The sequence below is a fragment of the Phoca vitulina genome, unplaced genomic scaffold, assembly GCF_004348235.1.
Source record: "Phoca vitulina isolate PV1807 unplaced genomic scaffold, GSC_HSeal_1.0 scaffold10, whole genome shotgun sequence".
Classification (NCBI taxonomy): Eukaryota; Metazoa; Chordata; class Mammalia; order Carnivora; family Phocidae; genus Phoca; species Phoca vitulina.
In genome coordinates, this window is record NW_022589713.1 from 6,779,340 (window position 1) to 6,803,520 (window position 24,181).

Consider the following 24,181-nt stretch of genomic DNA (forward strand, 5'->3'; position numbering starts at 1 on the left):
TTTTACCCTCATACATCTTAAGAAAGCCATTGTACAAAGTTAGCAACTACTACAAGAAAGATGAAATATAAATTATTTTTTAATTTAAATTCAATTAATTAACATATAATAGTATTATTGGTTTCAGAGGTAGAGGTCTTATATAATATCCAGTGCTCATTACATTACGTGCCTTCCTTAACATCCATCACCCAGTTACCCTCTGATTTTAAAAAAAAAAAACGACATGATGGCTATGCAGACTTAGAAAGGTCACAGATGATAAACATCAACCCAAACATAACCCTTTGATTCTCACTAGTTTCCTATTCTGAAGCTTATATATTTTTATGGACCACTCCTCAGATTTTTACTATAGATTTTCACTTAGCCAATTCATATACTGATTTTCTATTCTATATCCAATTTTAAACCCATAATAGGAAAATGCTCCATGGAATCCATCCTCAATATGGTTATGGGTCACCGGAACTCCAGCGTTCTGAAGTCGGGTGACATACATAATTCCATCATCTCTCAAGACATCATATTGACAAGTGATGACATAGGTCAAGGGTAAACTTCGCAATTTGTTGTCATCAGCCAACAAGGGGGCTGCCCTCACATCTAAAAACCCTGGATATTTTTTAGCCAGCTCAGAACTACCGTAAGTTGGACTGTTATAAACGTGTCCTTTCTTAAATTTCTCAGGGAGCAAAGAACTCCAATTAACAAATTTGAACAGATGTCTTGATTCCACTGGTACATGTTGATTGAAGAGCATAGCTTTTGCAAGTGATCTGTCCTCAGTAAAGTATTCACTCCACAACCTGACCATCATTGATTTGGACAGAGTTGGAAAATGTGAACATTCCCGATATGATGGTAAATCCATATCAAGAGTCTGAAGGGCAGGATAAATTAAAGACTGGGTCTTGAGTTTGATCTTGATATCTGGGTCATCTATGAGCTGAAAATAATTTAAATGAATCGCTCAAATAGTAATTTTCATTTAAAAGATATTTTTATTTAAAAACAATATATTGATACTGGATAAATCCAGAATCTCAAAAAGATAATCAGAAACCACAAAAATATATCTAAAAGAACTTTCTAATTTTCGATATTGTATTGAATATTAGATGTGTCTTAAATCATGAATATAAACTGATTTGTACTACTTTCCTCATGGATGAAGAGAGAGACCATCTAATCTGTGATTAAAAAGCAAAATATCTACCCTGACAACTAGGAATGGCAATCAGAGGAAACACTTCTTTTTGAGTAAAAAACTTATGTACATATATTATTATATCAACAGGCATTAACATTTAAAGGAAAGATCACATTACTAGGAATTCTAATTTGACTCCGATACTAAACAGACAAATCCTAGGCAAAAGTCTAATTCATTTTAACATTTATGTTTTTTAAATATTCAAATTACATTAGTGCATTAACACAAATTTATCTATAAATTAATATGCATATATTTGGGGTATACTAGAAGGTTTTTATTAAGAAGATACATGACCAAAAATATTTGGAAACCAGTAATATTGAGCATTAAAGTTTAGCAGTTGTTTTTATGTACATTTCCTTGGTCTTGCAACATTGAAATGGTCTATTGTGTCTCATAGGTTAATTAACTTCTCTTTTTTTGAATTTTTTTTAGTTAAATTCAATTAATTAACATATAATGTATTATTTGTTTCAGGGGTACAGGTCTGTGATTCATCAGTCTTATATAATACCCAGTGCTCATTAACAGTGATAATTAACTTCTCAAAGTGTGGTCCCTGGACCAGGAGCATATGCATCACGTGAGGATTTGTTAGAAATTCAAATTCTTGGGTCCTCACCCAGACTTACTAAGTCAGTTAGGGAGGAACCAGCAATTTGTATTTTAACAAGTTTCTCAGGTTATTCTCATGTATGCAAAAACTTGAGATACGCTAGTATAGATCACAAATAGTAATTATTAAAGCCATATGTACTCTGATGCTTTTCAAAGTATAATGTCTAAATTGAAGTCTATTTCTTGAAACTTAATATAGACTTGAAGAAAGAGAGCACTCTGACATTTTTTCCTGTGGTATACAGATGACATTTTACACACACACACAAACACACACACACACACACACACACTAGCAAAAGCAAATGACAGCACTGTTTTTTTCATTGCCTTTAAAGCACAGTTAGTAATTAGATCTAGTTAGTAAAATAAAATATTTATAAGTCCATTACCAGATTGTTTTATGTAAAAATAATTGTTTTATGTTGGAAAAATGTACTGAATTTAAATAATCATTTCAATGTTTTGTCCCATGTAAGATTACCACACTCCTTTTAGCTCAGTATCTAGTATGAAGAACAGTTTACATTAGTAGAAGTGTGGTAGTAATTAAATAAGTAGCTAACAGGTGGCTGATTTTAGATTGAGTTAAGAAGAAATACAAAAATATTTTATATTTCGCCAATAAATCGAACTTGACAGGTAGCTAAAATCTTTGAACATATATGTTTTAAAAAACTGTCTTTGTACTTAAATATAATACACATAAAATCAAGTATAGAAATTCCTAAAACAGAAATGTAAAATATAACTATGTTTAAGGGTAGGGAGTTTCCCATATACCCTGAATTGACCACACACCCTTCCTCCCCAGTAGGACTGCACACCCATCTTCCTTCTCATCCTTCATTCTATGGAATTCAATAGTGTGTATTTCTTTAAAATTATACCATTTAATCAATGTAGTTTATCTGGTTAAGGACTTTCCATCTATTCTCAGGGAACCAATAATTGTTATTGTGAATTTTACTAAATGCTTTTTCTGTATCTAATAAGATGATATATGATTCTGCTTCCTTTATCTATTAATGTGGTGAAATTCACTTATTTTTATCAAATATGCTTTTCCTTGCATTATTAGCAACTTGGTCATGGTCTATGTGTATATATATATATACATCTATGTGTATATATATGTGTGTATGTATATGTATATATAGTATATATACATTTTTTCTAATATTTTATTCATGATAGTAATATCTTAGCCATTGTTTTCCTTCCTGAAATTGTTCTTGTTAAATTAGTCATAAAGATCATGCTTCTCTAAAAATAATTAAAAAGAGTGTACAATGTTTTCCTATTCTCTGGAATATTTTGTATTTATTTTGAGTGATTTCTCCTTGATGTTTGATGTAAATTGCCAGCAAGGTTTCTTACCAGGACTGTTTTTATTACTGATTTAATTTGTTTAATGGTTATAAAATGGCTCAGATTTTCATTTCTTCTTGTGTCTGTTTTGCAAGTTATATCTTTCTTGGAATTTGTCTATTGAGTTTAAATATTATTAAATATTTTTTAACTTCAAAGTTTTTCAAATATGTCTTTCAAAGACTACGATGTTCATTCTTAACTCATCAAAGGCTAATTCTTCTTCATATTGAAGGGCTTGCAGTATTGTCCCTTTTTCAATCCTGATGTTAATTATTTATGCCTGACTTTGTTCTTCTTCATTTGTCTTTCCAGAGACTTAAAATTCTTATTAGTTCTTTCAAAGAATTAACTTTTTGCTTGTTGTTCATATTTACTGCTAGCCTGTTTGAATATCATAATTTCTGTTCTTGCCATTACTATTATCTTCCTTCTATTTTTTTTCTTGAGTCAGATGCTTACTTCAACCTTTCTTCCTTTCCAATCTATGCTTTTGAGGAAATAAATTTCCTAAAAATATTGTTCTAAATGTGGGGAACATATGCAAGATATATATTCTATTAATTAATGGGTCACTATTAGGTACTTAATGTATTTTTTAAATTTCCATACAAAGAAGGATATTTTCTTATTTGCCTTTTTCCTATTGATTTCCCACATTGCATTGTGGTTAATAGTCCAAATGTGTGATTTAAATTCTGTGATTTTTTTTTTGAGACTCGCTTTATGGACCAGTACTTTGTCAATTTTTTAAAATGATCACATGTATTTGCTTGTTTCCCTGTTTTTTATAAGTCCATTGAGTTAAATGTATTGATCATTATTCCAGTCCTCTATACCCTTATTATTATTATTGCCTGCTTTTCTTAATTACTGAAAGAAGTATTGTTAAATCTCTCATTATGGTTTTGAACATGTGTGTCTTCCCCTGTAGTTCTGTTAATATTTTCTTTCTTTTTTTTTTTTTTAAAAGATTTTATTTATTCATTTGAGACACAGAGATACGGAGAGAGAGAGAGCATGAGCAGGGGGGAGACAGAAGGAGAGGGAGAAGCAGGCTCCCTGCTGAGCAGAAAGCCCGATGCAGGGCTCGATCCCAGGACCCTGGAATCATGACCTGAGCCGAAGGCAGATGCCCAACCATCTGAGCCACCCAGGCGCCCCCTGTTAATATTTTCTTCATACAGATTTAGAGTTATTATATTTTCCTGGTGGTTTAACCTTTTCTGTAATGATGTAATCTTCTTAACCTACCAGCAATTCTTTTAGATGTTATTTCAGGATATATATTTTCCATCCATTTACTTTCAGATTTTCTGCTTTCTAATCTGACAATCTTGGTCCTACAATCAGATTATTTAGACCACTAATATTTACTCTAATTGCAAAAAAAATTTATTTTGATCTACCCTATTTTGTGAATTCTCCTTTTCTGTTTTCTCTATTTTTGACTTCTTTCAGATTGGTTGACCTTTTAATTATTCTATTTTTTTCCTGTCATAGTTTATAAGTTATACCCTATTTTTATTCTTTAAATGATTACCCTAAGAATTATAATGTGTATTCGTAATGTCTCAAAAACAAATGAAGTTATCAAAGGCCAATTCTAAGTCTTTATTTCTTCTTAGATAATAAAAAGAGCTTAAAAGGCTTAAAATCTGCCCTCCCCTCCACTCTTGAACTTATGGTTTGTTTTTCTTATACTTTAATTCTATATGTCTTATTATTTTAAACTATCCAAGTTTAAGATTTACCCACATCTTACCACATTCTTGCTTTTTGCTTCTTCCTGTATCATAAACTTTTATCTGCATTTTCAGTGTGTCTGAAACATTTATTTAAACCACCTTTTACCGTGTTCCATTAATAGCAGTTTTCTTAGTTTTGGTTTATCTGAATATGCCTTTATATCTCCTTTATTTGTAAGTAATATTTTTGTGCACCATAGGATTTGGTTGACAGTAAAAATTGCTGCACTTTGATAATATTCCACTAACTTAGAAATTACATTCTCGCTATTGAGAAATAAGCTGTCAGTATGACTTGCACTTCTGTGAAGGTACTCTTTTTTTCTCTAAGAATTCCTCTATTTCATTTTTTCAGAATCTCTACACCCAATGTACTCACAACCCTAAGATCAAGAGTTGTATGCCTTACCAACGAAGTCAGCCTGGCACCCCTCTATTTCTTTTTGTTTAATTTTGTGTTGTTGGTTTTCTATACTTTCACCTTGCTGTGTCTACATGTAGATTTCTCTCTAGCTATTTATTTTTAATCTTTTAAAAAAGTATATTCAAGATTCATGGAGCTTCTTTTATCTGTATCTTGATATCTTTCATCAGCTCTGCACAATGCCCTACTATATTTTTAAGTATTCCTTTCTCCCATTCTTTCCCCTTTGCTTCTGGCATAACATTTAAAAGTCTATTGGATTTTCTTATCTTCTCTTTTGTATTTTCTATCTTTTTGGGGTTTCCATGCTTCATTTTGCAGAATCATACATGGGTCATAGGACTCATCTTTCAGCTTATAAATGATCTCTTAGCTATGTAAAATAACTTAAACAATTCATAAAGTTTTTATTTTGATAATTTCATTTTTTAGTTTTTCAAAAATTTTTCTGCTGAAATTTGCAATCATGGTTGTGAATTAATTGAAGAAATTAGGATAATTATTTTATATTCTGTGGCTGATAATTGCAGTATCTGAATTTTGTAAAGTGTTTTTCTGTTGTCTGTTGATTCTGCTTGCTTTCCTTCATTGTTTCTTGTTTACTTGTTTGCCTGGATATGTTTTATTCTGTGTTGGATACTGATTTCAAAAAATATTTGCAGGAATAATTTGAAATCTATAATGACACCATATTTCTCCAGGGAGTATTTTTATACATTTCTGTCTAGTCTACTTGAATATCAACTGTTCACACTAACTTAATTTAAGTTCAAGGACTGAAATTTCCCCATTCCATCCAGGTGATGTGAAGCAGGGCTCCAAATGCATATGAGGTTTGTTCTATATCACATTTACCCTGACAGTGAGACCATATCTCTTCAGGGCCTCACTTAAAGTTAGAAGTACTTCATAATTGTCACCATTTTTGGAGGGCCCTGGAACTTGACTTCAACTCTCTAGCTCATCTTGGTTGAACAGTTTTCTTTTGATTGGCATATACCATTAGAGCAGAGAAGACATTGAGTGCTAGGCTTATCTTGTGTGTGTGTGTGTGTGTGTGTGTGTGTGTGTGTGTTGTATCCTTAAAAAAACTTTTTGGCCTAGAAACTTCTCATATCTTATTATCAGTTTAATGCTCTCCAGAATAGTATAAGGTATTTTAACCAGATTTTTAATAATTATGGGTCAGAATTCATTAGTTAACCACTATAGGAGTCTAAACTCCATAAGAGGAAGGGTTCCTTATGCAACACAGTAAAAAGAAATTGATGCTTGAAAAGATTAGGTGGCTTGTCCAAGGTCATAGAGCTGGACATTTCTTTAGCTTCAAAAATCCATGTCTCCTGATGTGCCCTTTGTACTACATCAAGATACCTCTCAGAGTGACAGTGACTAGACAATATAGAAGTTAATTTCTGGGAAGTCGCAGATATCTGCTCTGCAGTATATTTGTAACAAATCACAAAATGTGTATCTTTCCTTTGCCTACAAATCATGAGAAGGTTATTCTGAAGGTACCAATAGGCAAAATTGATATACTTTAAAATATGTGTAAAAATGAATAATACAATCAACAAAATCAACAGCAAGGTTTGATTGTATAATAAATTTATGTGCAATATTTATGATTAGAGTTCGTTACTGAATTGCAAACATTCATTCGTAAATCTACAAGCAATTCTTTTTTCATACAGGAACACAGCGTCTAAGCCATCAGTGCCTGGTTTATTTCTTAGGTCGGATAACAACATCAAAAACACTTTACTCACTATTACACTAATTATGATTATGCGTCACTTTAAATTGATAGCCAATAGATGCCCAGTTTTAGCTAAATGTCATAGAAATAGTGTGATGGTTGATTTCTGAAAATTTATAATTCCTTCTGCAAGTAAACAGTATCCATAAACCTGCTAACATTTTTTGTCTATAGGCAAATTAAGAATTCTGATAACAACAGTTTTCATGCAAGTTTTAGTATATTCCATGAAGGATCCTGGATTAATCTGATTCTGTAGCTATGGTGATGGTATCATTGATTGTTTCACAAATACCAGCCCTAATAAAACAAAATAGTGTGGCACTTAGCTGACCATATTAATTATGTTTAAACCAATGATCTGAAAAGAGTATTTTATTATTTTATTTTTTTTAAAAATCTGGCGGAATGTAGGGGCCTCTGGGTGGCACAGTCAGTTAAGTGTCTGACTCTTGGTTTTGGCTCAGGTTGTGATCTCAGTGTCGTGATCTCAGGGTCGTGATCTCAGGATTGTGAGATCGAGTCCCACATCAAGCTCCGCACTCAGCACAGAGTCTGCTTGAGACTCTCTCTCCCTGCTACACGAGCGACCTGTGTCTGAGTACCAGCAGCACCAGGATGCCACAGCTGAGGAGGAGGGCACTTTTGAAAAGGAGGGGGCCTAGACCTGTCTGGTACCCAGTAAAGCATGGAAGCCCTGTGAACTCTATTCACTCACAACCTGTCCTCTGATAGCCGTGTCTCACTGTGTGAGTCCAGTTGCTTTTCTTCCTGTCTTGAGATTACATGCTATACAGACACCACCATTAAAGCATTTTCAAAGTGAAAAAAAAAAAAAAGGCTCTCTCTCCCTTTCCCTCTGCCCCTACCCCCACATGCTCTCTCCCTCTTTCTCTAAAATAAATACACAAATAAATAAATCTTTTAAAAAAATCTGGCGGAATGTAGGAATAGAAGCACTCAGGATATAAATGTTCTCTAATATTTATCTGTACGTATCTCTAACATATTAACATAACATAATTGCTTTAATATGTTAATGTATGAAATAGATATTTAAGTGTAAAATATTTTTTAAAAGAAACAAACCTAAGCAACGTACCTGTTGAGTCACTGCGGCCACTAAATTCCCTCCAGCGCTTTCTCCAGAAATACCAATCCTTCCAGGATCCACACCATATTTGTCAAGAACATCTTGGCGCAAGAACCACTTTAGTGCATTATATACGTCTTCAAAGTGATTTGGAAAGCGATATTTGGGTGCTAGTCTATAGCTGTGAGCAGAATAACAATGTTTTTTAAGTCAACTATTTTTCATTAAAAAATGTGCATCTGTGTAGAGCAGGAGGCATACTCTAACCCTAAAAATCAAATGTAGAAAAATTTTCTTTAGCAAACCTGGTATTTGGGGTCTTTATGAATCTAAAGACAAACTTCATTCTTATGATAATGATTGATATGAAAGCTTTTACAAATTTTTACATTTGTCCACAAGTAAAGGCTTGAATGCAAAACTTGGATTAGACTTAAGAAAAAAAAAAGTGATCATTTCCTTTAAATAAACTTTTACCAGAATGTTATTTTCTTTGTAATCATTATGCTTCATTACTGACCAATACATAGCAAACAAAGCTTAGGAATTATAATATTCCAGCTTAATCTAATAACCAAGTTGGCATGCAGTCACTCTTATGGGTTTTTTTTTTCATAGTTTCTTCATTTTTCTATTTATTCCCATTGGGGTTGTTTTCTTCATTAATTATTGATCTAAAATGTTTTTTGAGAATAGATTTTGCCTGTATTCCTATATGTTATTTGGTGACTAATCGCATTTAATGAAGGATTGTACCATGAAATACACTCTACTAATTGCTTTAAATGCGTTTTATCACTTAATCTTTAAAATAACTCTATGATATAGAAAATATTATATGATTCCCAGTTTATATCTGAGAAAACTGAGCTAAAATGATATTTAGGTGCCACAAAGTCATCCAATTAACTCTACAACCAGGCTTTGAACTTGATTCTCTGACTCCAAAGCCTTCATCTTACTTAGCTAATTAAGAGTAAGCTAGGGGTGCCTGGGTGGTTCAGTCAGCCTCTGACTCTTGATATCAGGGTCGTGAGTTTAAGCCCTATGTGGAGAGCCTCCTGAAGAAAAAAAAAAAAAAAGGAGTAGGCTAGAAATCCAGCAGAGGTCCTTTGTCCCTAAGATGCAGTAGTTTAATTTTATTGTAACAATTTTTTGACTTCCTGTGTTCGATCCCTGTTTGACCTAACTATACAACTCTTTTTACTCTGACTCTTTTCTGGTCATGTCAAGATCACTTTGCCTATTCTCACCGTCTCAGTTTCATTTGAAACACTTCCAGCATAACCGAGGAACAACCAAGACAACTGAGAGCATCTGACTGTATACGGTCCGTGGCCAAAGGCAGACGAAGCAGCAGCGATCTTACTTGGTTGAAATGACAACAGCATCAAGTCTATCAGCCGTCTGTCTGGACAGGAAGTCGTAACCGAACAAAGCTGAAACAAAAGAAAAGAAAATCAGGAACTGACAAATGAATTGATGAGTGTTTCCATCAGCAGAAAGCTTATCCCTATACCTTTTCTCCTCCCTGAAATGTTCTGGGAAAATTTTTTCTAAGATTTCACCTTAGCTATAGAACATGAATTGTTCTGCTCAGTGATCCTTTCACATATGTATTGTCAGCGTTCTTGTCCTTCCCCACATTTTCACACTGGATAATTTAAACCAAATTCATTCTTTTTGAGATTAATCTCTTCTCCCTTCATTCAGCAGGCATTAGGTGTTGAAAGAGTAAACACATTCATACTAATTCCCTGACTTGCAGTAAGTCACAATCTACTAGGGACAGCGGCAGGGAGGGGCAAGCGTATAAGCAGAAAGCAGCAATGCAAACTATGAGTGGTTTTAATGGGGAGGTAGTTGTATGGAAATAGTACTGGACTTTATCAAAACCGCCAGAGAAAGATAAGGAAAAGTAGAAGGAAGGAAAGCTAAAACCTGATTTATATATTCACATTTTCTAGGCAGACAGGAAAAACTGTGTTTTCTGGGGCGGGCGGTGGTGACCATGTGTGTGGAGTGGGGATGAGTAGGCTTGGGTAAATGCTCCCTTTTGCAAATAAGAAAATTGTAAGATGAAATAGAATTTGCCAGTCATGAGAGGAGGGAGAAATCATAAAGTGTTATGGGGGAAGTATCAGAATATGTAGTTGTCACAAACGTTAAATCATGTGGGCCATGAAAAGAAGAGTAGATATTATCTTGAAATGATTCCAAAGTCAGGTGCTGAATATTCTTAAAATATCAAATACACACTAAGTTTTAAGCTTTTATTTAACATTTACTATAAAAAGTCATTCTTGTATTTTGAATTAGAACATAAATTGTTATGTCTTTTTAATAGAAAAATAAAAAACGTCAGGAAAATACCATTTTGTTTCAGGGCTTATTCTTATTTAGTTCCTTTATCTTGGTAAGCATACTCCCATTCTTTAATAATACTTTGATGAAAGGATTTTTAAAGAAGTGCTTTGGGCAGCAGGGACTCATGGAAATGGACTGAGGCATAGCATAGTCAGATTTTGCCTTAGAAACCTCATTCATCGCCAGCTAATGACTTTACTACCTGTATTTATAGAAGATGATAGACAGGATCATATCCTTTACTGCTCTGATTTACGTTTCCAATCTATATCAATATCCATCAACACCTCTTTTTCTCCTGTCACAGAGAAAGTGTGTTTCTCCTCCTGTGTGTTGCTAATACTTCTCCTCTGCACTAAGTCCAATTTCTTCTCATATCCTCTAGATCAGGCAAACTTCATTCCATTCTCCAGCCACCCCCCATTTCTCCAGCGTATTTCTATTAACTGCCATCTTTACCTTCAGTTTATAAACATATTCATAGATCTCTCATTTGTAAATATAAAATTCATATAATATAAAATAAATATTAATACATAGACAAAATAAAACATAAAATTTTATATTATATACAGTAACATTATATACATTAAAATATTACATATTTCATATATTTATATAAACATTAAAAATGCATAAAACAAACTGAAATATATATATTTTTTTAATTTAATTTAATTTTATTATGTTATGTTAGTCACCATAAAATACATCATTAGTTTTTGATGTGGTGATCCACGATTCATTGTTTTTGTATAACACCCAGTGCTCCATGCAGTACATGCCCTCCTTAATACCATCACCAGGCTAACCCATTCCCCCCACCTCCCTCCCCTCTAAAACTCTCTGTTTGATTCCCGGAGTCCAGAGACTCTCATGGTTCATCTCCCCCTCCAATTTCCCCCCTTCATTTTTCCCTTCCTTCTCCTAATGTCCTCCATGCTATTCCTTATGTTCCACAAATAAGTGAAACCATATGATAATTGACTTTCTCTGCTTGACTTATTTCACTTAGCATAATCTCCTCCAGTTCCATCCATGTTGATGTAAAAGTTGGGTATTCATCCTTTCTGATGGCTGAGTAATATTCCATTGTATATATGGACCACATCTTCTTTATCCATTCATTTGTTGAAGGGCATGTCAGCTCTTTCCACAGGTTGGCTATTGCAGACATTGCTGTTATGAACATTGGGGTGCATATGGCCCTTCTTTTCACTACATCTGTGTCTTTGGGGTAAATACCCAGTAGTGCAATTGCTGGGTCATAGGGTAGCTCTATTTTTAACTTTTTGAGGCACCTCCACACTGTTTTCCAAAGTGGCTGTACCAACTTGCATTCCCACCAACAGTGTAAGAGGGTTCCCCTTTCTCCACGGCCTCTCCAACATTTGTTGTTTCTTGCCTTGTCAACTTTTGCCGTTCTAACTGGTGTAATGTGGTATCTCAATGTGGTTTTGATTTGAATTTCCCTGATGGTTAATGATGTTGAACATTTTTTCATGTGTCTGTTAGCCATTTGTATGTTTTCTTTGGAAAAGTGTCTGTTCATGTCTTCTGCCCATTTTTTGAGTTGATTATTTGTTTTTTGGGTGTTGAGTTTGAGACGTTCTTTATAGATCTTGGAAATCAGCGCTTTGTCTGTAGTGTCATTTGCAAATATCTTCTCCCATTCTGTGGGTTGCCTCTTTGTTTTGTTGGCTGTTTCCTTTGCAGTCAATGAAATATATATATTTTTATATAAAATCAAGATAAAATACCCTTACTCAACTCTGGGCTTCTTTTCCATCTAGCACCTTTCTCATTTCTTTCTTATCTAAGCTAAATGAAAGACTAGAGTCATCATCTCCATTTCCTCATTTCTCATCCACTATTCCATGTACTTCATTTTGGTTTTCATTACAACATTCCATCATTTCTGCAATTAACAAGTTTAATAATAAATGTCTAAGCTCATGAAACACTTTTTCTTCTGACCTGAGATTTGCTACAGCAAATCATTATTCCCTTTCAGAAAGAGATCTGAAATAATTCCTTTAAACTAACATAGCTCCAAAGAAATGAATTTCAGACAGCTGAAGTGTTATTTTTCTGGGATGTTTAACAGATATATCTTCTTGATATGTGAAGTCAACATCTTAATAAAATATACGCTATATGACAAATTAAGATTTTTCAACAAAGAGCACATACCAGCACTCCCCAAACACCAACCACCACCATGAACATAAAATAAGACCCTTCTTAGTCTCTCTGGCTTTCCTTTTGGCACATATACACGGACAGGAATGTTGTTGAAAGTTGTCTCCGTCACAGTGACATTTTCATCAGATGTGGGTGGGACTTCTTGAAGGTTCACAAAGAACGTTGCAATGTTCATGAAATGGTTCATTCCCAATAGTTCAGCAAACATAATCTAAAAGAAGGGGGAGGTACACCAGGTTACAAATATCAAATGTCAATGTTGTTTATGAACATAGAAGTATGCTGTATGCTCCCAATAGTCCTGTATCGGATTGTCAAACAGGTGAATCTGAATGACACAGTTAGAAATACTGGAGATTCAGAATTTTTACCACAATAGTTGCCTCATATAAATAAAGGTAAAGAAATTACGGAGGTATTACATCTTGGCAGGTTCTATGCTTCCTACCTTGAGTACAAAGACAAACAGGGTGAGTTCCCTACTCTAAATAAGCTCAGAGTCGAGTGGGAGAAATGGATATATAAGCAGTTATAAAGCAACATAACTGCATGTCTCATAGACATATACAATGAACTTTGGCAAAGGTCAATAGGAAGATAAACTAGTTGCCTGGACATGAGACCTGGGGAGATGTTTTCAAACAGTAGGTGAACTCTGTTATGAGTACTGAACTCTGATATGCAAGAGTTTGGCCAAACAAAGGAGGAAATCTCCCTCTAGGCCAAAGTTAAAAACACAGGGACACTCCTACTGCAATTGGAGAAAGGCAGGTAGCTTAGTAAAGCTCTGAAGTCAGGTCCACACAAGGATGAAAAAAAGAAAAGGGACCTCAGGAGGTGAGTATGAGCCAAACCATGAAAGATCTATAATGTTAGAATTCCAAGAATCAAAAAGACTCATTTTCCCATCTTAAATTGGAAACATGTGATAATTAATTAAGTAGTTGGGTCAAATTCTAAAAAAAAAAAAAAAAAAAAAAATAGTTGGGTCGTCCTCTTTACCATTATACGAAGGTAAAACAGGTACAAAAGGAATAAGCAAAATTATCTGTTTTCAATACTGAATCATCCCCACCTGGTTCCTGAAAGGCAGGTCAGGGAAATACATTTCCCACAACTCCATGCCAGATTAAATTATGCCACAAAGAAGCACTCCTACAAGAATGAGAGGGCAGAAATGAAGAAAAAACCATTATTTTCTCTGAGCTCCTATGGGTATTGATTAAACATGTGGCTTTTTTTTAAGTCTGACTTAATCTGTATTGTTATGGTTTCTTACCCAATTTTGAGAGCTGCCTCCTAGCATTCCCCCAAGAGAACCAGGTTTGGATGAGTTAATATTGAGGGAAAGGGGAATACCCAGACTTTGGAAAGAGAATACTAGGCACTCGTTCTGAAATGGTATTAATTCCTAGAGACTCCAAAGTCACCATGGCCATCAAGCAGAGTGAAGCTTAGGGTATCAAGTATGAAATAGTGTTCTAGATTGATTCCCAATTAAAATGGGTCCAAGGGTATAAATATCCATAGCTGTGCTTATTTTCCCAGTTTCTCTCAGTGGATAGTTGAAATAGACGTACTTGGCAACTGACAGTGTCCTTACTTTGGCTCCTTATTCCATTAGTCAAGAGGTATTATGGAAGTTAGGGCCATGTAGAAACACCTGAAACTGCCTCTCCCTACTGAAATAGTAAAAGAAAAGCAATAATAAATCCCAGGGAATCACAAAGATTTGTGCCGCAATCAAAAGACTTGAAAAATTTACAGGTGATAATTTCTGTGCAAGTCTTAAAATGACACAAGATTTTCTCCCTGACTAAACACCAGCTGGACTCCTCTGAGTCCCTTTCTCAACTGGGCCTCAACCAGTTGAGACACAGACACTCAGCACAAATGACTTCATTCACCCCCTTTCTCCCACATTAGCATAGCTCAATGCTATGGCAAAAATGTACTGCTTGTTTTAGCCAACACCTGACAGATAAGCCCCTGATCATCCTTTCTGAGGGTACTTACTAAAGAAGGCTTACAATGTGAATCCTTTCTCTGCCTCTTTGAAATGTATATGTATCTCCTACAATTTAGGAGTGTCTTTCTCAAGGACCTGAAAGCCATTCCTTGGGAATGTAATCATTAGGAAGAACTGAGAGAATAGAATCCAAACTTCCATAATTGCCAGTGGGCCTAAATGCATGTATAATAACCAACCCCTTGTCACTTCTCATTTCCTGATCCTGAGCCCGCCCTTGCTCCCTTCCTTATTCCCATTCTCCCTTTAAAACATCCATTCACCTCTGTACAAACTGAAGTTGAGTTCAAATCATGCTGACCCACTTCCCTATTGCAATAACATATTATTGGTTAAAATCTGAACTTACCACTTTAACTAGGGTCTGCTTTTGTTTTGTCAAAGGGTGTATCAACTATATGACTTAAACAGAAGACAGATGAATGTTTGAGAAATACCGAATTATCTTAATCAGGTCATAACTCCAATTGCAGCTGCTATTCCAGATATCTCTTTAATGGAACAAATTAACACAGCTTCTGGCTTCTAGTACACAGCATTCGTTTGGGCCTGTCTCCTTCTCTACCAGTTAGCAAGGAAAGCAGTACACCGTTACTGTCTTGCTTCGAGTCTATAGGAACTCTCTTGCTCCCTTTATGTTCAGATTTACTTTAGGACCTGGGATTTTTCTATGCTTTCATACTCCTTCTTTCACCCCAACTGCAGTAAAAGTACCTCTAGTTTCTTCCTTTATGCATAGTTCCTGCTATGTATCCTTCAAAGACTCCAGATTCACCAAAACAAAACTGGCATCAGAGAAATAGTCATTAAAATAACCACACTTTCACATTTCAGCTATCACAAAATCTACCACTTTACTCTCTTTTTTTGTTATTGTTCATTTTTAAAGTTTCCCATTTTTTACAGACTCCTAATTGAATTCTCAAACTGTACTTCCTGCAGCCTTCCTGGGTTTTAAGAAAAAATACATCAAAATTACTTCTAACCTGAGTGTTTACTGGATTGACAAATTCACCAAGGGGAGTCCCCTTTAAAAGTTCTGGGAGTAATAATGCCCCTGGGATCCCTTAGAGAAGAAAGCAGAGAGGAGTCAGGATAGCAGCGAAGTCTGTGCAGGGACTCAGGCCCACATCAGGGGAGTCCCTGGAGTGCAAGCTTCTTCAGTGCAAGTGAATGCGGTCTGACTTCACAAAATATACTGCATGTTCAGTGTGTGCAAAGCCCAGTGCTAGAAAGTATATTGATGCAAGATGCCTGGGATAGAATTTTCTTTTTTTTTTTTTAAGATTTTATTTATTTATTTGTCAGAGAGAGAGAGCTCACAAGCAAGGGGAGCTGCAGGCAGAGGGAGAGGGAGGCAGAGGGAGAGGGAAGGGGAGAAGCAGGCTCCCTGCTGAGCAGGAAGCCAGATGCGGGGCTCAATCCCAGGACCCTGGGATCATGACCTGAGCTAAAGGCAGACGCTTCACCCGCCACCCAGGCGTCCCGATAGAATTTTCAACTTTCATGGACTATCGGTAAAAGTGAACATAAATAACCTGCAATAAGAAGCAAAATGAAGAAAGACCTTGAATAGGGTGGTGACGTAGGAAGAGGAAGGGGATCAATTCTAACTGACTGATATGAAGATAGTGTCTGGTGGGTGCTTTTAATCTGCAAATTATGAGTGTTTAAAAATTTTAGGATTAGTTAAGAGAGGCAAGACAATTTGATCAAAAGCCTGAAGGAAAAGAATGACTAAAGTGTTTACAAAAACCCAGAAGTTTTCTAGAAGCTAACTAACCTTCTTAGGCCCTATGGTTGAATTACACTGAATTATACTGGGAAGCTCTGTTGAGGCTGCATTGTGGGGAGCTGTTTTCAGAACACGGTGGTCTATTCTTTCTTTATAAGAGTATTAGCAAGAAGTTTAATATGTTCGAACTAGCTAACAACAAAATAAATGGTATATATAATATATATGTATCATTAAATATAATGATCAAAGAAATTATTAAAATTTAAAAAATTTTTAATTTGTAGGCGTTGTGAAATATCTGGGGAATTAAACTGATAATAATCCATTTATAATTTTCTAATTCATGTATTGAAAGGTCATTTCCAGTTATTATCCTGTTTTATTTAGTCTAATGTCTCAGACTAATTTGATCCAAAAAACAATAACATTATGATATGGACATATATTGAGGAATTATTAGATTTTCCTGAAATTAAGAAGTTAGTTATAGTCAAAAGGATAAAAGACAGCATGCGATCAACTAACAGATTGATGACAGATAGATTGATAAATACTAGCAGCTTCATAATATATATATTCACATGTATATATTGTACTATCTATATTTATATAGTTATAGATGTTATTAATATCTATGTCTAATCCAAGTCCAAATCTGTAATCATATGCATATCCATATCTGTCTTATCTATCTCTATAAAACTTATAGGTATTTTTCAAACACTAATGATGTAAAGTATGGTGATTAACATAACATAATAAAATTTTTTAAAAATTTTAAAAAAACATAGGTATTTTTACAGAAATTTGACTTGAACATGATTTTCAATATTTATTTTATTCAGTATTGCCAATGTTCAGCTGGAAAATTTTTTCATACAATTGTATCCGGCTGTAAAATTACAAACATCCATGGGCACCTGGGTGGCTCAGTTGGTTAAGCATCTGCCTTCAGCTCAGGTCATGATCCCAGGTCTTGGGATTGAGCCCCTGCTCAGTAGAGAGGCTGCTTCTCCCTTTCCCTCTGCCTGCCACTCCTGCTGCTTGTGATCTCTCTCTCTCTCTCTGTGTCAAATAAATAAATAAAATCTTTAAAAAATTACAAACATCCAAGGGGAGGGGGGAGGGAGGATAGGTTAGCCTGGTGATGGGTATTAAAGAGGGCACGCTCTGCATGGAGCACTGGGTGTTATACGGAAACAATGAATCACAGAACACTACATCAAAAACTAATGATGTAATGTATGGTGATTAACATAACATAATAATAAAAAAATTACAAACATCCAGTGATAACACAGGCAGTAGTATGGAGATAGATATAAATAACTACTATACTTATTGTTTTTAATTTTTGCCAGATTTGTGCTTGTACTCATTCAATTCTTACTAAGACCTGATCCGTAGTAATATATTCCCAGATTTTCAGTTGAGCACATTGTGGTAGGAGAGCTTAAAAGATCTGTTCATGTCCATCCAGACGGTTAGTGATGGATATGGGACTCAAGCCCATGTCTGACTCTGGAGCTAGGTGTCACTCCCGACTAGACAATATGCTGTCCCTTAGTGACCATCATTACATGCCTATGAGAGACTAAGCAGAAACCCAACTCTCTGGTTGCTGGGCCTGGCCCAGGGTCTAGTGGAATGGTGTATCCCCCCACCAGCAGCATTTCCCAACCAACTCATGCTACCCCTGGGTAGGTGTTCAACTATCAAGCAAATACCCCTCCTTACTGGTGCCCAGCAACTGTCCCAAAGAGAAGTCAGTTGTTAGACCCACAAAAAGTACACACTTCCAAGAAATGACTGCCCTCGTGTTACAATTGCAGCCAGAAGGGGAGAACTTCCTATAGAGTAAACTACAAATGCTTAGTCCATGCCTGACAGGCTTTGGGAGACCAATTATTCTAGCTATGAGTATGCTCCATATCTTCTCCATATTCTGGGTATACTCCCCAAACAGACAGCTCCACATATGCCAACCATGTTCCCCAACACTTGGGTGTCTCCTCCCTGCTCCTCTCTATAATTACACAAGGGGTGGAGACTCCTACCTCCAGCACACCATCTTCTGTCCTTTTTATTTCTACATAATTTTTACAAAGTGTTAAATAATATCCTCCATGTTTCTGCTGGGTATGATTTTTGTACAAGCCCTCCAACCAATTAGCAAAAATGTTTGAAGAAATCACATAAATATCAGGACTGCTGATTTTAAATGTCACCATAGAAAAGTAATAGATCATAAGCATTTATTTACTTAATTTTAACAAATTTAAAATTTCTACAACCTATGATATAAAGTAGGTGTCATAGGAGTAATTGTTTCTAAATATGCTAATTTAGTTGGCCCTCTGGTTTAAATCGAAGTTAAGTACAGAAAATATAAGGCCCTCTTTTAAAACATAAATCACTGGACTCAAGTATTTTATCTGCAAAGAATGAGGCTGGTTAGCCCAAATAAATATTTTTTAAATGATAAAAAATGGTCAAATTAAATTAAACTAAATTAAAAAAATACAAATTAAAGATAAGAATTTAGTTATGAAAATAGTAATTGTAACATGTTGTGTAAGGCGGTACTAAGTATAAAATTTTGTAAAAAGACTTTATAATCTCACAAACTTTTGGATCCTACTAGGAAGTGTAATAAATACATAACAAAAGACTAAGAAGTTACCAGTGTGTTAAAAATAATGTCCAGTGTCCCTGGAGTCTGAATTGAATCACAGCAATTTTACAGTTTCTTTCATTGTCCTTCCTTTAGTGAACTGTGATGAATTAGAGCAATAGCTTAGTGGACCTGTCTTCTCGGATCACTTCCTCTCCTTATACTAACTCTATACCCTAAACGGAATTTTTTATGTAAATTTGAAATATCAAATAATAAAGAGGGAAAATTCTGACCAACTCTGGAATTTATATCCCTAAATTTATGGACAAAATTATTTCTTGTGTCTTAATCTGTCGTACAGAGATCTAGCCCCTAAAGGAAAAATAATAAAATTGAATTTCTGAGCATTCAAAGTTAAGAAACAGTACCTAGGCCATTGGCTGCAGCCAAGTTAGGGTTTTGCATAGGAAGTGCAGGTATTTGGTAATTTGGAAACTAAAATGATCATTGGGCCTCAAAACGTTCACCCTTCACAGGCCAACCAGTGTATCTTTGAGGTCACAGTAACAAAAAGAAGTAAGCTGGGCCAAGTGTAAACAAAGAACAGAGATGATAAAACCAGTATTTTTAAAAATGGCCTTACTCCCTGCTCCATGGGAAGCCTGCTCCTCCCTCTCCCACTCCCCTTCTTGTGTTCCCTCTCTCACTGTGTCTCTCTGTCAAATAAATAAATAAAATCTTTAAAAAAAAAAAAAATGGCCTTAAACCTAGGAAGCTTCAAATTGTGTTGTGATGAGTGCTGGGTGTTACACACAACTAATGAATCGTTGAACGCTACATCAAAAACTAATGATGAACTATATGTTGGCTAATTGAGCATAATAATTTAAAAAAGAATTTTTACATATTCTAAAAAAAAATTGTCTCAATTCAACTAAGGAAAACCTTACAGTCTGGTATTGTGGTGGAAAACACTTTTCACAAATGCTTATAATCCCAAGCCCAGGATGCGTTTGATAGTGTTATGTTATTTGACTACAATGTTACTTCTTACCAAGACTAGATACAACCTCCTAGTCCTTACAAGGTAATGCTGAGCAATCTATTAGAGTTGGCATTTTAGTTAACTATATTTGGTATTTCTATTCTAGGAGATAATGCTGCACCACAAACAAGTTGACAGGTGATTGTATTCCATGACTTCCATTTATCTTCATCATTGAATTATCAAAAGTGTGAATTACTATTCTTTATCTTACGTTCAAACTGATCAGCGAAGCACGAAATAGGACCTGATGGCATTAAATTCAAGCAAGAAACTGTTGGGTTTTTTTTCTTTTGGGGGGAGGGAAGGAGGATTGGCAAAAAACTGGCTTCTTCATCAATGTGTGATAGATTTTGCAGAGGTTTGGAAAGATGTCATATTATATGGTAATCTGATGTATTTAGTAAATAAATTCAACTTTTTCTTAAAAAAGACTGAAGGCTTTAAGGTAAATCTACGTATTCTGTAGAAAACCACACAGAAAAAGAAAGAAAATAACAAATCAATAATCACGAAGATACCAATTACCTCTGAACCTTCCTGGGTAGTTTCTGAGTTTCTTTACTTTTCCCAGAGTCAAGCCTTATTATGTTTTAATCCTGCTTGTGAGAGTCTTTGATTTGGTGAGACTCTTTCATTTTTGAGAGTATAAATATATATGTATATATTGTAGCAGTTTTGTGACTTAGCACAAAAACTGAAAGAAAAAAAATATATTGACCCTACCTCTATTCCTCAGGACATTCTTGTAATAGTTTGTCCAGGAAAAGCCATTCAGTCAAATAGAAATAATACAAAAGTTGTAGATGTAATATTCATGCAAGATACTAGGTACTATATGAAAAATAACAGTTTCCAACACATGAAGAAAATGAAAAAAACAAATTAGAAACAAGTTGCTACAGGGGTGCCTGGGTGGCTCAGTCGTTAAGCGTCTGCCTTCGGCTCAGGTCATGATCCCAGGGTCCTGGGATCGAGCCCCGCATCGGGCTCCCTGCTCAGCGGGAAGCCCGCTTCTCCCTCTCCCACTCCCCCCTGCTTGTGTTCTCTCTCTCACTGCGTCTCTCTCTGTCAAATAAATAAATAAAATCTTTAAAAAAAATAAAGAAACCAGTTGCTACAAAGTGGGTGAAATATATTACACAATATTGCAGAATGGATTTTAAAAATAACATAAGAAGAAATATCACAAAGGAGAAATGCACATATTCATGGAAGATATAGACAGATGTTTGGAGGTAATCACTAGTCAAAAGAAAGGAGTGACTGAAAACCGATACTGGTAGAAATTAGAAAAGGAATATTAAAAACAAAGGAAAATAATTTCAGAAATAAACACCAAATTCAAAGAAACCCAAGGTATTATATATGATAAAAATGAGAAAAACAAAAGGAAGGAAAAATGTAGAAAAAGATTAAAAAGTACTAGGAGAGAAAGTGACATTGTTTTAGAGATATACAAAGAGGACCGTATGTGTATTTAAACATGTATATGTAACTATATACACACATATAATTAACCTAAATAATAAAAGAAAACAAAACTATGAACAAAAATATTTTTTTTAAATTTTTTTCCAAAATAAATATTTTAAATATAATTCAAGAATAATTTACAAAAAATAAGACATGAAGCTATATTCCAGTGAAACTGACCCAAATCCAACAACACATGTGCTAATAAAATTACTACAAATGATCAAATCACTAATAAGAAAATGAAAATAAGACATGCATTGCACTTATTCAGAGCTATATTCAATTCCAGAAGAGACCTAATAAAACACCTTAAAAAAAAATCCAAGGAAAGAGATAATGAGCCAAAGGTTTAATACCCAGACTAACTGTCCTTGAATTACTGTTATTTTATTTTGGGTTTTATTTTGTTTTGTTTTGTTTTTGCTATAGAAGGCAATTTACTACAGAGATGTTTAAAGGAGATAAAAAATGGTTTCCATTTCACATAATGAGCCTTGTTAGGAAAGAACCACGGGTCTTTGAGGGGCAGCGCCGAAACCAGCAGCCTGCCAACCAGCCGCCCATCACCTTAGTAGTCCAGCCTTTTACAACTGGAAATCGTGTGCATCCTGTTGCCCTGGACTTTTTACCAGCTGAACTTGTTTACAAATATTTCAATACGAATGCATTTTCTTGTCTGAATTCAAGATTATTGCACAAATTCTGTGACTCATCACTGCGTTGTTCAATCCTACCATTTCTGAAGTTCTTAAAAAAAAAAAAAAAGTGCTTCATTGTGGCAGCATTCATGCCATGAAACTCAGAATAAGAATTTTTGTCTTCCTGTCTTTTCATATTTAAAAGATTATGTTTTGTCTTTTAATATTTAAAATTAAAGCTATTTGACTACTTCCTCCATACTCATTCTGTTAGGGGTCTGCATTAAGGAATAGTTAAAAAAAAAAAAATATATATATATATATATATATATATATATATATATATGGTTTTAACGTCTTCAAGCAAGCTTTAAGAACAAAATTTCCAAGACAGTAGAAATTTTTTAAATAACAATAATACAAATAATTATTTTCTCCTGATTAAAATGTTAAATATTCAGAGTCAATAGAACTATGTACTTACCAAATCTGTTACAGTTTTCAAACATACGGACAGGCACAGTAGTTTCCATGGCTCTTCAATATTATCTGGGAGAGGTATATAAATATAATATGCCATGAAGACCCCCATGATCAGAAGCAAAAGAGTCTTTCTTCCCATGATGGTTCCCTTCTGCTCTTTTTTTTTTTTTTTTTTTTTTAAGATTTTACCTATTTATTTGACAGAGACAGTGAGAGAGGGAACACAAGCAGGGGGAGTGGGAGAGTGAAAAGCAGGCTTCCCGCTGAGCAGGGAGCCCAATGCCGGGCTCAATCCCAGGACCCTGGCACCGTGACCTGAGCCGAAGGCAGATGCTTAAGGACTGAGCCACCTAGGGGCCCCTCCCTTCTGCTCTTTGGACTTGGCAACACACTAAGTACGCTTGAAATATTCAGCTGCTGAAATTTATACCCACGTTTTGGCACCAGCATGAAGTGTTACCGAACTTTCTGAACACAGATTTTACTGCTCAGTCTGTCATTTCATTGGCTGTCCAGATACAATTAAACTTAGTAAAAGTACAAAGAACTTTATTGTCTGCAAGTTTTATCATATCCAACAACCTTATTATGTTGCCAGGCAGTCAGTGAACAAACATCTTTTGCACACTTACTAGGTTAAGGATACTTTAACTATTAAAGAAGAGGCCATAATAAAATACAGAAACTCAGTATATGCTTCAAGTAACAAATCTCTGTGGTGGAGAACAAACAAATATTTTAAAAGTATTGAGAGCTTTTATAAAGTAAGATAGATATGGTCGTATGTATTTTATATTACTTTTATTATCTTGCTACAATTGAACCTATCCGTGAGTAATATCAATAAAATTTTACAATAATCATGGAGAGAGCTAACAGTTTTTGAGCACTTACTCTGATCCAAGAAAGTGTACTAAAACAATGAAATCTTATTTAATTCCAAAGTATTAAATTGTCACAAGAGAGAGAGAAACTGAGGCAGAGGAAAGTTCAGAAGCTTGTTCAAGTTCATTCAGTAGTATGGAGTGAAGCCAATACAATCCTCCTCCACAAGTATATGTGAAACCCTCACTTGTCCCAGTCTTCAGATTAGAGATTTGAGATTGAAAAGATTAAGTAACTTGCCAAGGTCATACAAAATCAAGCAGACATTCACTGTTCACTAATTACCCAGGTGCACTTGTAATTTTTAGATCCCTCCTCTTGACGCTAAGTGAGGTTATGGGACTAGTGATGGCAAAAGGGAGCTGATAGAAAATCACATGTCATTTCCAGACAGAAGATCCATAAGACCAGGAAACTATCTTTTGAAATGGTAGTATCACGAAATATAAGTAGTGTGGATTGC

The 24,181-nt window shown here is 34.9% G+C and overlaps 1 protein-coding gene across 1 annotated transcript; it reads right to left on the reverse strand.

The window, feature by feature from the left end:
• Positions 1-352: 352 nt before the first annotated feature.
• Positions 353-22,984, reverse strand: AADAC (arylacetamide deacetylase). Its single transcript, XM_032408340.1, has 5 exons — positions 22,835-22,984; positions 12,793-13,015; positions 9,602-9,671; positions 8,242-8,413; positions 353-949 (listed from the first exon to the last, which is right to left on the reverse strand). The coding sequence occupies exons 1-5, from the start codon at positions 22,970-22,972 to the stop codon at positions 353-355; spliced, it is 1,200 nt and encodes a 399-aa protein (XP_032264231.1). The 5' UTR covers positions 22,973-22,984.
• Positions 22,985-24,181: the final 1,197 nt, after the last annotated feature.